Source organism: Glandiceps talaboti, chromosome 3, assembly GCF_964340395.1.
Source record: "Glandiceps talaboti chromosome 3, keGlaTala1.1, whole genome shotgun sequence".
In the NCBI taxonomy this organism is placed as follows: domain Eukaryota; kingdom Metazoa; phylum Hemichordata; class Enteropneusta; family Spengelidae; genus Glandiceps; species Glandiceps talaboti.
The window spans coordinates 20,081,003-20,097,711 of record NC_135551.1 but is presented as its reverse complement, the minus strand read 5'-3'; the positions used below and the strand labels follow the sequence as shown (position 1 = coordinate 20,097,711).

At 35.9% G+C, this 16,709-nt stretch overlaps 1 protein-coding gene across 1 annotated transcript in view; it reads left to right on the top strand.

The window, feature by feature from the left end:
* The first annotated feature begins 9,364 nt into the window (after positions 1 to 9,364).
* The window catches only part of LOC144433178 (histamine N-methyltransferase-like), a 13,108-nt gene continuing 5,763 nt past the window's right edge, over positions 9,365 to 16,709 (top strand). The window contains exons 1-3 of the mRNA XM_078121487.1: positions 9,365 to 9,402; positions 13,034 to 13,143; positions 15,931 to 16,122. Coding sequence (XP_077977613.1) covers positions 9,365 to 9,402; positions 13,034 to 13,143; positions 15,931 to 16,122 — 340 coding nt within the window. The remainder of the gene's footprint in view (positions 9,403 to 13,033; positions 13,144 to 15,930; positions 16,123 to 16,709) is intronic.

Below are 16,709 nucleotides of genomic sequence, written 5' to 3'. Positions count from 1 at the left end.
CTAGTTTTTCACTGCCAACCCTAAACTTTTTTTTACTAATTTGAGAACAAAATTATAATATCGCGAAAACTGTGAAGTCTCGTAAGAAATAGTGGATGCAGAAACTGACATCATGTTGAACTTAAAACGACAATATAAAACTGTTTCTCCAATCTGTAATGGCTTTACATCTGATGGGAAGAAACCAATAACACAGAGACTATATAGTACAGGGGCATATGGGTTTTCGTGTGAAATGCATGTTAATTTTATGAAACATATATTGAATTGAATTGAATTGAAATTTATTCCACCAGAAGAGAAAAATATATACACAAACTCTGAAAGCAACGGAAAGAACATTTCTGGTGAGGGCCATGGAAATAGTTCGTAGGAACTAATCAATGTCCATGGATCGTACATGCAGATAATAAATACAAATTTGGGCTGGTACGAGTTTCACAATAACAACAAAAATATAATTCTTAGTAAATAAAGAGAAGTGTTGGTGGCTGGAAGCTGGAAGCTTATAAACATAACGGGAAAAAATAGTAAAATAAGAACAGGAAACAAGCACAAGTTCTAATATACAGAAATAAAATTACAGTGGCAAATTGAAAGAGACAACAGATAAAGGTTATTCCCTCAGAAGATACTGCCTTAAGTTTTTCTTAAAATTATGTCTATTGTTTATCGTTCTTACAAACATTGGCACAGAGTTCCAGGTTTTAATAGATGCGTACTTGAAGTTGTGTTGACTAATTGAGAGGTTAACCTTAGGGATTGGAAAGTTACCACTGTTGTTAGCACTGGTTGGATAGCTATGGGACAACTGGTATGTGATGTAATGGTTACATTCATTATAGGACCACATATAAAAAAAATACATGTTGGCAATTTTTATCTTCAAAATTAGTCTTAGGGGGCTAAAAATAAATTGTGGCCCCAAGACCCTATTCTTAACCATTGGTTAGGCAATGAAAACCCATGAATCCATGTGATTATAGTCAACTTCCATTGATATGGCCTTAGCAACAGCCAACAATGTCAGTATACTAGTATTTTGCAAAGATAACAACATTTTTGGTTAGTCAGGCCAAAAAAATATCAAAACATGTATGAAATATGCCTATCAACAAGACCATATCCATAGCAACAGTCAGAACATTATGTATATTGTAAAGATAGCAACAGTAATTGGTAGGTATATATAAGGGCAGCCTTAATTCTGTTTCTCATAACCCAAACGACCCTAAATGTCTTCAATTAGATATAAAAAAATTAAATCGACGCTTAGGAAAACCGGTTAGGAAAACCATGAGTAAATGAAAATTCTTTTTTATCGCTGAAATTTGGGCAAATTCAATAAAACAAACAGTTCAAATGTTCCTTCTGACTTTACTTGCCATTTCTAAGTCATTCAGAATGTTAAAATATGATTATGAATCGAAGTAATTTAGTACATACATTAATGATAACAAAGTGCATGTGTCATAAAGTTTGATAATACCGTATAGCTTGTAATTTTAATGAGTTATTTGCATAATTAGTGATTTTCAGTAATTAGGCTAGATGATAGATCTTAAGAATGCACTCATCCTCTGGTGTTATATGGATGTGTGAGCTGATTAAAAATATGCACTTCTGATCTCAATAGATATAATACTTAATCGATAAAATAGAGAAAATATCATTGTATACTAGTACATGTATATATTTACATGTCATACCTCTCAGTATCGAAACAATAAACGGTTCATGCATATATTCGGAACAGGTAGCCGGTGGGGGTCAGCTATGAAACGGTGATGCGAAGCCCAGGGTTAGTCGAATCTCCACTAAAACTACATCGAGCTGTAAGCCATTAATACACGTACAATTACTGAAATTTAACTAGTAAATTACAGTCTACCATCTTTGAAACAAGTGAATCCATCGCCCTTTTGTAATAAAACTTGGCGAATCTCATAAGCTTAAGGTGAACAGATTACACTAACCTAGATCGTGGTGGTGTCTGTGGATGGTAGGTTGGTAGCCTGAATGAGAATGAATGGGTACTCTTAGGTAGGTTTTATTTGAGTAGACGTGGTAACAAGGACAAAAATAGTTGACAAAACAACTACTTGAGTGGTAGACCTGATTATTTTTTTTCAAAATTATTGTCTAGTATTAAATTGATTTTACTGGCACGAAAGAAGAGATTCAGTTGAGGTTTACTATACGAAAAATCAAATTTACCCACCTTTATCCAACCTTTACCATACCTAGTACCTGTGACCCACCTAACTACCATCTCTGTCAAGGGGTAGTGCGAGACAAAGTGACACTTTTGACTGTTCACAGCCCCCAGGGGAGAGGTCACCGGGGGTGAATTAAGTCAAAGGTGTCACTTCGTCTCATACTCACCACATTTACACATCCTCTGCTAAAGTTTTACCCCGGTGGAAAGACATGGTCAAATATGACTTTTCGTATAGTGCGCGCAGCTAGCTAAAATGGTGGACTCTAGTGAAAGTTACAGCGGGTTAAAAATACACCAAACTCAACTTTTACAGAAGAGGATATGAACAATAAGTTCCAAAGCTACGTTTTATTTATTGATGTAGTAACTAATGGATATGCAATATCATGTCTGGTAGCGCAGAATTTTTCTTTCGACAAGGCGTGAAGGAACAGCAATCTAAAGTTTTGCCTTTATTGAAGGCATTCAGTTTACATCTGATATAAACATATTTTTGATCAATAGCATAGCATCAATTGAATCGTTACTATACAAAGTTATGTATTCGAGTAAATAGACCCAATTATTTTTATTCAAAACTACTGTCTAGTCTCTCACTCACGCCATTATGTCGTATGCATTGTCTACGTTTCTACTAGTATAGCTATTTGGTTGGAGTTACATGTCAATTCAAGGGCACAACATGAATAGATGTGTTCTCCGCTGTTACATTTGATTACAATATTTCATCGAAATTCTAAAATAAAACAGGATAAAGGACAATGTTGCAAAAAATAAAGATGATAAATTCAGTATCTGAAGAATATCTTTTCTAATATTTCAAAGGAACAATATGAATATATACATATTTAGTTTACTTATTCAGTGTGAAGGCACTCTTACATTCGATTACGCAACGAACTTCCTCTTGGTCAGTCATGAATAAAGGTTGAAAGTAACAGCAGAGACACATTCTAATGTACCACCCAACCCCAACCACCAACCCACCAGAAAATAGTATCTTAAATCAAATTTTATTGCATTGTTAGCCATCATTCCAAGTTTTTTATTACTCAAATAAAATCTGACATTCAAATCCTCAACATAAACAATATGGAATGTACCCTTCTACATCTTTTGGTAATTCTCATACACAAATAAATTTTATTGCTGGGAATAAGTAGTCACATGCCAACTTGATGACGAAGTCTATCTCATTTTGATACCATTGCAAAGTGGGAAATTAATGAGCACTCATGAAATGCCTTTAACAACGATTCATTTACTTTTTAACATGATATTTCTACAGAACATAGAGGGAGAACTGAATACAGAACAAATAACAAAAACGTTCTAAAGTAGCTGCCATATTGACTTTTTCCATTGTTCTAGAATGTATCTCAATTGGTCAAAAGTGGGGGTGAAACATTCTGAAGGTTTCTAAAATGTGTTTTACTGAGTGATGTTTCTTTTCTATCTAATATTTGCAGGAGGTCCAATTTATGTAACTTGTATGCTAATATTGAGGTAAAATTTCAAATTTTGTGTAGACCTAAACTTGGACTCTATATCCTGTGTAGAATGTACCTGTCCAGCATTCAATACCACATGTGTAGATACATATTAAAACCAGATGCCAGATCTGAAAAGGAATATTTTTAATGTGTGTATGTACACTTGATAACAAGCGACTTCTGTCGTTTAGATTTCAAAATCAGTTCAAGAGATTTCGAAAAGGACAGTACACAAGCGGAGTTGCTAAACTACAAACTTCACGATCATATAAGCTTACACGCAAATGTTATGTTACAACATGACAAACGTTCACGGGCACAGACAAACCGATAAAAGAGTCGCGTGAACCACAGACAAGTACATGTATGTGCATGAACCTACAACAGAGGGGCGCGCCCGGTGTTGTTTTTGTACCAATATTTGTCAGTTTGATAGTGATAAGAAGTAGACTTTTTTTCGTTCTGATCACAGGCGTTTCTATATAACTCCTGTAATGGTAGTATATGTACAAATATACAGCGTCAAAGTGATTTAATGTGTATGTGTACATATAATGGGAATATTGATTAACGTTCAGTATATGCAGTTGTCATGGGGAGGGTCATGTTTTACAAAATGAGACAAAGGGGAGGGTCACTTTTTACGAATGGAGAATGGGGGGATGGTCATGTTTTTCTTAACAGACCATGTGTGATTTCCTCCGCCCCCTGTAAATATTGAAGGCTCCCTAAACCAACCAGAGTATTCATAGTAACTGAAATAATTCATGGTTAAGGGTTGGCATACATTTTTGAAAGAATAGCAATCAGCAACATCAAACAATACAGGAAATCAAATAAACCTGAAGCATCATACATAATATGCAAATGATATGCAAATAAATAAGCCAGAATTTATAATATTGTGATTAAAATGCAAAATTATACAACAATCTACAGGTTTATCGTCTACAAGATGCCCATAAGTACATTTATACAGATATAAAGCAATCGTACTGTTCACAAATTTTAATTTGCCATCAATATACAGAAAAACCATGATTTTACATCATTTATGAAATTGCTGCAAAAATTACCCTTAATATTGAAATAAAAATTGCCAACATATATTTTTTAATTGCTCAGATGATGGGGAACACAATGATATATGTTGGCAAAAATTAACATGAATTTCACACGAAACCCAAAAATATGGAAAACCACATGAAACATAACTACCAGAACTAGACACTCATACATATATATATATATATATATATATATACACCCCACCTATTCTAAAATTGAGTGTAATCGGAACCACATGCACACAATGTTTTTATTAGGCCTAAATGTAGTACCATTCTCGAGTTCTGAAACGTCCTTATTTAAATATTGTGTGTTGTCACATTGAGGATACTCAAAATAGACGTGTCTTTGGTATCAGCCGAAAATTTGACGAGTTTAACGAGTTTTAATACATTGCCTGTTCTAATTATATAAGCTGTTCGTCTGCACTTTCAGTCAACTGGACAAATCTATGAATAGACAAATTCCGATAAAATCTGAAGTTCAGTGTTTTATAGCCAAACCCTCAAATTTTAACCAGAATGATAATAAATAGAACAGCATAATAGTAAAGTTCCATGGGGTCATCAACATATCATGGTGGCCTACATTTCATCGAAGGTGTACATGTATTCTTTCACTGTTAACTTAGGGGGTCAAAAAACACAAGTGATACACGCCGTCGAGGTCAAATAACTCCCTGTAACAGGCTGCTGCATGCAAAACTATCGTTGCATTTCGTGAATGAGTTAATTTTTGATGTGACCTGGTGACAATACAGTAATAATAGTCTTATTCAAATTTCTGCATAATGAATCATAAATGAATGGGCTTTTGCGTAAAATGTGAACCCCCCCCCCCCCATTCCATCGTGCTAAAAAGTGAACCTCTCTCACTTTCTTTTCTCTAAAACATGACCATTTAAAATATTTCAATAAACATGGTTTAATTGCTGTCAGACATGGAAAAGGGACACTTTCTGTGACACTAGTCTCAGAATCAATGGTTAATCAAATGACTTAATCCCACTGCTGCCACCACTTTATAAGTTTTGAAGGCATTAACTCTCGAGATCTCAAGGATCAATATTGGAACATTTGAGCCTTCAGTATTTAGTACAAAGAGGGGAGGGCCGGGGACTGGGGATCACAGGCTTTTTAAAAATCTGTCCTCGTGGGAGGGCCATATTTTAGACAATGGAAATTAGGGGAAGTATTTTATGATTGTGGCATGATCAAGATATTGATGATAATGAGGCGGATACTGACACGTTTTTCATTGAAATATTTGAACAGGAGGAGGGTCATTACAGGAGGAGGGTCATTTTTAAGAGAAAGGAAATTGAGGGAAGGCCACTAACATTTTACGCCACAAACCGGGCTTGCCCCCCCCCCCTCCTTGTAGTTACTGAAGGCTCCCCAAATAGGCAATTTCTATATCTCTATCGATTATCAATATCTGAGGTTCTGTATTAGCAAACTCTCGCTATAGATGAACAAAATAAAACCAGAAAGATAATAAACAGAACAGTGTCATTTATCATGGTAAACGAGACCATACCGAAGTCTCGCAAGAAATGACATGACAGCGGTCTGCTCACATTTCGGGCATGTCTATGTAAATGTGTTTCACTACTAACTTAGGGAATCAACGTAAAACAGGTGATACATTAAATTCAGTTGATGTAACCTGTTGTCATAGCCCGAGGTACCATGTATGTAATCACACAAAACATGTCTCACTATAAAATCAAACAGTGATTTACTTCAACGGTATTGTCATCGAAGTCAAGTAACTCATACATCATATAGATAACAGGCTGCGTTGACGCAATCGTTGTCTGTCGGGGATGGATTCATCATTTTGCCGTTGGCTTGACAATTTATAAATATTTGGCAAGGCTTGAGCAATGAAACTCTAATCAACGCTTACACAGAAACAAGAGTATTTGTCTGCAAGTGTAACGGGAAATGAAAATTAGTGGATAAAAATAATCTAAAGGCTTAGCTTTCGAACTCCTCTGTCATGTAGTGACAGTACAGTATGAAGATTGGGAATTATGTTGGCGCATGCGTGTTGTGCGATCATTGCCTGTTTGAATAGTCGTGTGAATTTACACACACAAAAATTAGTAACGATAGGTGCTAATAATTTCGTTGGCTCTAATGGGGCCTAGGCAGACTATTTTGGGTTTTTATGTTTTTGGCAAATGTGATAAATTTTACATCATAATCTTCAAGGTTTGGTTATCTCTTTCAAAACTTACACTTTACAAATACTGCACACCCGAATAGTTGTTATCCAAGGTTTTTGAAATGATGCATTTTTATCAGCAAAATATCAAAAATTATGATAAAATAAAAATCCAAAATAGATCTGAAGGTGCTTAAACACATTCATCAGGTCGGTAAAAGATAGTGTGAATAAGTTCTTGTACCCCGCCCACCCCCCCAAGGGTCAAGGGTCAAAAGGTGTTTCGGACGGCCACCAATATGGAACGTGTTACTGTTAGTACGTACTGGTTGTAGTGAATGCGGGCCTAGGCCTTGAACATTCTAGAATCTAGACTATCAAAACGGTTGATCAAAAACGGTTGATAATTTCCCAAAATTAGAAAACAGTCCGGATTTAGAAATTATTGTAATAAGGAATTTACAAGAAATGGTATTAAAGTGAATAAAATTGACACGTGTTGTTTTATGCGTGCATTTCATTTTTAGATCAGTTTACCATGACAATGACTTCGATCACAGCTGTAAAATGATTCTCATTAATTCTTACATCATAATGAGTTGAATATGTGATGCGGTATTTAAAAATTAAAACTATTTTTAAAGCTGGACGCTTCCATACTACATTTGATAATGCATTTTAATTAGATTTACAAATGCAAAATAGTATATGCGCGGCTACACCAGATGTGACGTCCTTTTTAACGAAGCTTACTTGTATGTGGTTATGATTCTAGACTTTAACCTCGTTTAAGTAAAAAAAAGAAGAGACATTTAGTTTATGGACTAAACATGCCACACACAAAAAACACAATCGTCGACGGAAGGGAAATAACACAACTGAAGATATTATATGGTAATTAATCATGTTATTCTGCTTTGCGGCAATGTAACGAATGTCAAAAAAATCAGTAACCGAGATCACGCGGTCTTAAAATGTTTTAATGTAGTTTCTCGGTGATTGAATTTTGTCACATCCCCCCAGCCAAAATTGACGTCAAGATTGTCACACAGAATCATTGTACCCTTCAATTAAAAAAATTCCGACATTTCCCCGCCAAAATTGTCGTCAAAATTGTCACAAAATATCAAGTTTTCAGTGACACTGAACAAAGTTTTTATATTCATAACATGTTATGATTGTATGGTCCACTTTCAATGACCTTTTGCCCTCGTGATTTACCATTGCATTGTGCCTACGAAATATTACGTAACAATATAAATACACTGAAAGGTATTATTAAAATTAACAAGAGGGGGAGGGGAGTCATTGGCAATTAAAGTTATCACACTCTTTGTGTGTGTAATGCTAGTGATGGTAGTGTGTTTAATTTTAATATAATATATAATATTCTTTAAGAGTTGATACGCCCAATTTGTTTGTTTTTTAGATATGAATCGATCAATTGACAACTGAAAAGCCCTGGGAGAGGGTGGGGGGAGGGGGTTGAATTTTAAGTTGTTTTGTTTTCTTTCGTCTTATGTTTATTTATTGGAATTTATGGAATGCTATACATCTTTCCTAACTTTCAGATAAAAAAGGGCGGGAACAAAGCATCTGATGAATGGTAGTAATACTCATACATATGCAAAAACCGGATATAGCGAGATCTAAAATTGGGCGCCATTATTCTATATGCGCCGTCATCAAAAGGAAATTATATTGTGAAGACTTCATTCGAGAACAGAGTGTTGACGTACGTTGCTCAAAGTATAATCGATAGTCGGCTGCATATTACATTTTCATCTGAATAATTAGTCAGTTCCGTTCCTGGAATTATTCCTCTAGCAGTATGGACAATTATGAAAAGGCCAGCTGCTATTACAGGTAGGCTGTATTTTGAATCTACTTAAATACGGTACACACATCTGCGTGGTGTTTTCTAACATACATACATACATACATCTATTACATGGTCAATTAGCTACGTATCATCACAGGGGATTTTTTTTCCAGAAATGTCCCTGACCTTGCGCGAGGATTTTGGGAATATAAGTCATTGACTGGCGGAATACCAAAGTATTGTATATGTGTCAAAATCAAGGTGTTTCAATTTAGATTTTTAAATGACAATAATTTCTCGCCAAACATTAAAAAAAATAAACTTCGGCATCGAGACACGTACACTCTTATTAACATCATTAATAAATCAACATACAGCCTGAGCATTCCTTTGTGAAAGAGTTTTTTTTTTCGAAATGAAGGAAACAGACTAATTGATCAGATGGTTCCGGTGAAAACTGTGATCATACCGTGTTACGAATATTAATTTTTTTTGAGAAAGATATGCATTTGAAAGCGATACTGAAATTATTAGTCAACGCGGTCAAAAAAGTCACCGCTATATCATCGACTCACTAAGTTGGTGAGTATGAGCGTGGACGAGAGTTCGAGTAAAGACGACCAGCAGTAAGTGATGTTATCTCCTACAATATTACACGTCTTTGATTTTAGCTCATATTTATACTTGCTTTGGATCTGTCAACGTAATGACGTTGTTCTGCGTTATTTTGCCAATTTCATGAGGTTTTTTTTAGCTGTCTGGCTGTCAATATCATACTGTTTGTTCATTTCCCTGTTTGTTGTTTACCAACACTCCAAGTTACATGCAAACTTTTCTATGCTATCATCAGTCTAAACTTCCAATCCCTATATGGGTAAGTGTCAATGGTTCATTGCCATTCAATACATCATGTACACATTGACTAACTTCCTATCACAGTCTCTTTGACTATTCATGGTTTATTTTCACTATACACGATAATTTCCATTTGTACTAATCACAATTGTTACTGATTTCTTCATGATCACCCCTGCGTATGTATGTATGTATGTATGTATGTATGTATGTATGTATGTATGTATATATGTATGTGGGTGGTCGTGGTGGGGTGCGTGGATGGATGGATGGATGGATGGATGGATGTTATTATGAATGGATGTGTGTGTGTGTGTGTGTGTGTGTGTGTGTGTGTGTGTGTGTGTGTGTGTGTGTGTGTGTGTGTTTATTTAGAGTCACGAAATGCATACGTACGCATAAACACATACATACACTCACATTCATAGATAGATAGATAGCTTTCAAAATATCATGATGGAATTTTAGGGTTGAAAAAATGCATCGGTAAACATAACCGAAGAACTTTCTACATAGGTACGTTCATGAAATGTTATATTCTCGCATCTAAAACAATCAGTTTGTCTTGTCTACACTCTGCGTACAAAGCCTTGGTCTGTTCTTTGCTTTTGGAAAATGTTGCCGTTCAACGTAAAGAAAAGTGTCTGTTTGGTACACTGAAAATTCCATCAATCTTAAAAGACTTAGTTCACTTATGGTTATTCTTACGTCATTTTTAGCAAAAAAAAGGGGGATGGCAAAATGTGGCCTAAAAACTTTGTTTACTGAGGTTGTACGCGCTCGAACAAAAATATGGAATTTATACCCATGGTTGTTCTACGTCAGTGACAATTCATGTCTACATCATTGGTTCTGTGGTGCTCGACAATCGGACATACTTGTCAAAACGTTGAAAATCGCCTTCACTTTCTTCTTTTAGATTGAGACTTGCGCAGATATCATTCTCCATTATGTTTCTTTTCAATCAGCTGCAAAATATGAGTAACATAAGGGGTCTGTCACTACGAGCCGAAGACGAGTACTGATAAGACTCCTTATTTCACTACTTTCGCAACTGAACAAAGAAAAATATTGGGAATAATATTTAAACCATGTCAAACTTTAGTTTTACACTTAGTAATGTTTTCCAAAGTATAGGTAACACTCGAAATTACTTAAAATAATTATAACACACTCTTTGCATTGTTCCCGTCAACGATCACAATTATGATCGCATTCTGATGTCAAAATCATGTCAAACTGGTTTGTGCATAGAACAAATGTTATGTAACTGAAAAATCTACATCCAAGTGCCTTTTTAGACAGCAAACAGTTCAAAGTACGTTCTGTACTTGTATTGGGGTATATGTCATTGACGAAGGCTTGTTCTTTAAGACTTGACTTGCTACATCGATAAAGACTTCAGATAAATGCAATATTGTCAATACGGCTGTGTTTTCACACGCATAATACCCGCATGTTATTGAAACATTCATGGCCATAGGATTATCCTGCTGTGAGAATTACAAGTACTTCATCGGACTCTGTTTAGTCGGTGAAACGAACGGGCGGCTATTTCTAAGAGATCATACTAAATCCACGTTGGAATACATCGATTTTTCGATTTTTCTTATTTAAATATGTCTTCTACAACTGAAATCAGCGGGTTTGTTGTCTGCAAAAATGATGTATGGGAAAATGAGCATTTTGGCATAGAAATGTGTTTGTTTGGTTGGTATTGCGTTACATATTACTTTCCCAGAGTATACATTATTCTACATGCTTGTTTTGTTCGAAAAGTACCGCTTTCTTACCATCATTAACTTCTCGATTACTCTTATTCCTTCAACTATCGAGTCTGTGTGTATTGGCGCTCTTATCCACTTATGATGTAGAATGGAGACTGTCTGTAGCACGAATAGAAAAGACTGTTAAAGAGAAATATTATGTTGCCATCTTGCGTGTCATGCAGATAATGATGTTCAAACATTTCATTACAATGAGGAAAACTTGCTGGCATTTAGCATTTGCAAACACTAATGGTGACATCACCATTTATCAAATCTATGAAACATATTTCTTTCTTTTTTTAAAGTATGCCATGTTTTATCAGTCTGTTTACGATATGTCTAAAATATGCACCTTTAGGAACTTGATGAGCGAGAATTCTATTTAAAAAATAATAATCCAACTTACAAAACAAGAGTCAGACCATTTTGCAATTTTTCGAATAAGAAGATATCGTGTGAGTACGGCGTATCACATTTCACAAAACCACAATAAATTTTGAAAGTAATTAACGACCGCTGGGGGGGGGGGGTAATTTGGTCCAAAGAGCCCCAAATCAAGAGCGAGATATTTAAATGCCCCTCCTACACAGATCATCAGAATTTTCAACCGCCCCCCCCCCTCGCATCCCCAGTTTGTGGTCTTCCCCCTTTTTCCAACAGACCCCCCCCCGTAAATTCTGCTCGTTCCCTACCATATGAGTTGCAGAATTTTAATAAAACTTTTTGTCGTCTGAAGCCCAGAGAAGAGAAAGTACCAACAAACAATTCTTCATTGACACTAGGAGATAGTTCGCGCAAGTGTCCTACCATTGGACATTTCTTTCAAGGTGTGAGCACGTACGTCTGGTGAACAAATCACACAAAACACATACAGTGAACTTCACAATACCGTACAGCTTTTCTGTTTGATACAACCATGCAGAAACCAATAAGAAACTGCATATGCTACACTTTAAGATAGCAAGACTGAATGAGTACAGTTTCTTGCTACATTTTGTCTAAGTGAAATGAACTACACATGCCACCATACAGACATCAAATGAACACCGCAAAGGACATTTTACTCGCTGCCATCGGGTGTTTGGTACTTAGAAAAACATTGGTGCCCAAATGTCTGCGTGGAGTTGTAATACATTGAAATGGTTTATTTCATTCTGACTAAATGTAGCAAAACATGCGTTTTTGCTATTGAAGTTTCTTGTTTGTTTCTGCGTGGTTGTATCTAACAGAAAAGCTGCACGGTATTTTGAAATTGACTGTAGTACATAAGCTTACTGTGCCTTGTATAATTCTAAAACTTGAATCTAAATTCAGCATCTATTTCGACTTGCAAAAATATGTCGATGTAGTCATAATGGTGTTACATTTAAGTTTGAATTAACGAGTTGATGAAACAAGATAACGTCAAAACTTGTAAAATTGTCAAGTAAAATTTATGATATTCTGTATCTGCGATGAATATTAAACGCTGGGACAACTGATATAATATGTAGCTTCCGTTACATTATTCATATTATTTGTGGGCTGATCAGACTCATTTTTTTGTACTGCTTAGTCATATATCATTCCTCTGTGGCAATCATGAATTGATGACACCAAGCCTCTGTCTGGTTGGATTTCATTTCCTTTGCAGGTTCGAGCCAATCGAGCTTCGAAGAGTCCCAATCATCCTGAAGGATTTGGACTTCTTAATCCTGGAAACAGTGCTACGGAAAGAACAACCCATACTCGGCATGGACGAAGGTAAACACATCTCACTCCTTCCTCGGAAACGCACCTCATTGGTACAGTGAAGACATTTTAGTCAAAGTTACACTAAAAGTGATAGATTTGTGTCCAACTTATACAGGAGACATTCAGTCGTTAATATATTACTTGAAATATACGATCACAAATTCATGCACTGTCAGCCTCAGTGCCCAGACCTTTCGAAGAAGATTTGGCGAATGTATACAAAACGTAACATAATTTCATTTATATATCTGAAACATATTACTTGTATGTTCAGTATCTAGTCTGGTTTAATCGTTCGATTTACTGCTGTCAGCGATTAAATTTTACGTAACCATGCATTTTATTTTGTACATTAATGTTCCTTAAAGGTATTTCAGAAATTTACTTTAAAAAATGGTGAGAAAAATCGCACCAAAAGGAGTATATTTTAGAATGATTTTTGCCAGAAAGTACGAATTTTTTTTAACGTTTCTCGAGAGATAATAGAATTAGCAATCTCATTTCACACCTTGGGTACTGTTCGCCCAAGGCAATTAATTACTGCACAGCTTGTAGCTAGATATATGATAAGAAAGAGTCATCTTTAAAAAAAAAAAAAAAAAAATAGGGGGAAAATTTTAAACAGTCACAATTTGTCGAAGAATGGTATTTAAAACATTCAAATGGTGTAGCACTTACAAGAAGCTACAGTGTAAAGTTAAAAAGCGATTAAAATGCTATGCTAGTTTTTTGAGATTATGTGAAAGACGAGAATAATAGCCATAACCTATATTTCTAATTAATCTGTCAGAGCACCATCAATTCTACAATTACTTTTTATCTCTTCCCTAATCGATCAAACTCGAGATTGCCGTGCCGTAGTGCTCTATCTTCTTACTTTATACTAGCTTGCAGAATTAATTGACATACTTTAGTTAAATCGTTACACTAAGCTCATACTTTAGTTAAATATCTATGTCTTCCCGAGATACACGTAATCCTGAGATCGCAAACTGATAACTCACAATATTGGAGGTGCGAGGACTTAGGGGTTGAAATCTCGAATGAAGGGAGGGAGGGAGGAGAGAGAGAGAGAGAGAGAGAGAGAGAGAGAGAGAGAGAGAGAGAGAGAGAGAGAGAGAGAGAGAGAGAGAGAGAGAGAGAGAGAGAGAGAGAGAGAGTGTGTGTGTGGGGGGGAGATCATTTGATTTTCAATAGAAAGTTACGTAGAATGACTTCTTATTTCGTCTTTAAGTATAGAAAAATATATAGGATTTTGCTCTTTACTCTAAAAATGACATCACCGTACATTAGTTTAGAGTAGCCAATAGTGAAGAAGCATTCATCTGTAATGTAAGAGTTGTAGAGTAGCCAATAACAGTGAAGTCCACATCAGTAATGTATGACTTGGGTATCATTATAATAATTGATTTTCATGAAATTTGACACATGTATACAGGGGACCTTGTACATCCTAGCACTTGGATGTGCACATCCTGGTGCAAGGATGTGGCCACATCCTAGTGCTAGGAAGGAGAGCACAGCTATGTACACAGCCCCGTTACAGGGTATATTTATTCACAGCCCTGGTACATGGTTGTGAAAAACATGCCTGTTGCATGGATGTGGAATGCCGTCTCTGTGCCACATCTGTTTTGCACATCCCAGTACAATAGCTGTGTACATTCTCGCAAACCAGAGTTATTATTTCTACCACTACATTTCGAAACCAGTGGGGGGCTCGTTAAGAACGTTGCCGTAAAACAGGCTGTGGTTTGCGACGATGCACACCTAGCACACAGTTGTGCACATACATGTACATTTTGTACATGAAACAGCTATGGTGGAATAATACCCTATAACAGCCCTTTTGTTCATAACGGACTAGCATTGCTCAAACAGCTGGTACATGGCTGTGGGAAATACCGCTGTTACAGCAATGTTGACATAGCCGGTGCATGAAATTGGGAAATTCCTACATAACAGCTATGCTCACGTAGCTGGTACATGGCTGCGAGAAAAAGGTGGTGTACGCGGATGTTATAAAAACATATACTGCATTGCTATTTTTAACATCCATGTTACATTGATGTTGGCATACCAATCACACATTTGTCAAATCTAGGTATGTTTCACCTAGTGTGTTGGCATGAGCTGTAACATGGATATTTTTCACATAGCTGGTACAGCCCCCATGGCTCCACTGAGATGGTACAGCTATATGTGCACACCCCTGTCCTTGGTATACGAATGTTACATGGGTGTGCAATGTTCTCTATGTATATAGTTGTAGTAACACAGAAATGGGTTTCATATGTCGTGACATTATTATTAACATAGATGGTGAGAACATTGTTTTGATTTTTTGAAATGCAAGAATAAATTGAATTTGCCACTAAGGTTTACAACCATTAACATTGAATTTGTTGTGGTTACATACAATATCTAGATATTGATGTTGATTTCAACTTTTTGTCAAAAAGATTAATATATGAAACACGTGCTCATTATAGCTTTCACACAAAACGCATGTACAGAAATACAGAGCTGTCAAACACTGTACAACCCAACAATATGAACACAAAATTCAAAACAAAACTATACACTGTACTACATATCTAACAAAACTACACGACACAACACAGAATAATGCACGGCTGTACAATTAGCATAGCTATATATACACGGTTTACATATCACAAGATAACACAAATACACTGTACCAGTCCGTTCTCAGTAAATAAACCACTACAGCAAAGTCTTTCCTTTTGTGCGCTTAGACTTATTTTGACCAAATTCATTTGTTCTACCCAACAGCAACCAGTAAAGAAAGAGACTGTGTGGGCAGGATTAGTTCCTACTCCTACTACGCTATGAAGAAATACTACGAGCTATCTAACCAGTGGGAAACAGTAGCCTACTGGATAGACCAAGAATTACCATCGATATTACAACAGTTAACACCAAAAGAACAATGTTTTCGAACTTTATCAATTGGCCCTGGCGTTGGTGAGTATACACCATGAGTTAAGTTGTTCCCTATAACATGAGTTAGGTAGTGAAGCATTTCAGATGAGTAATCAAAGACTTTCTCACTGTAATTAAACGACACTCCGTAGCTTATGATGTACTAGTATGTCTGTCTGTCTGTCTGTCTGTCTGTCTGTCTGTCTGTCTGTCTGTCTGTCTGTCTGTCTGTCTGTCTGTATGTATGTATGTATGTATGTATGTATGTATGTATGTATGTATGTATGTATGTCTGTCTGTCTGTCTGTCTGTCTGTATGTCTGTACGTATGCATGTATGTATGTATGTGTGTATGTATGTATGTATGTATGTATGTATGTATGTATGTATGTATGTATGTATGTATGTATAAATACGTAATGTGTATATGTGTTTGTTGTGTGTGCATACGAGCGTGCGTGTTTCTTAATGTAATTGTTGACAATAAAATAAGAAATATGTTACTTTTGATTTTTGTAATGGTTTTACTGCAAATAAGACAATTCCTTATTAACGGCTCATGTTGAAAGAGAGGCCCTACGTTTCTCAGCTCTTTTGAAAGTATTTCAAAATATTATAGTTTCGTCACT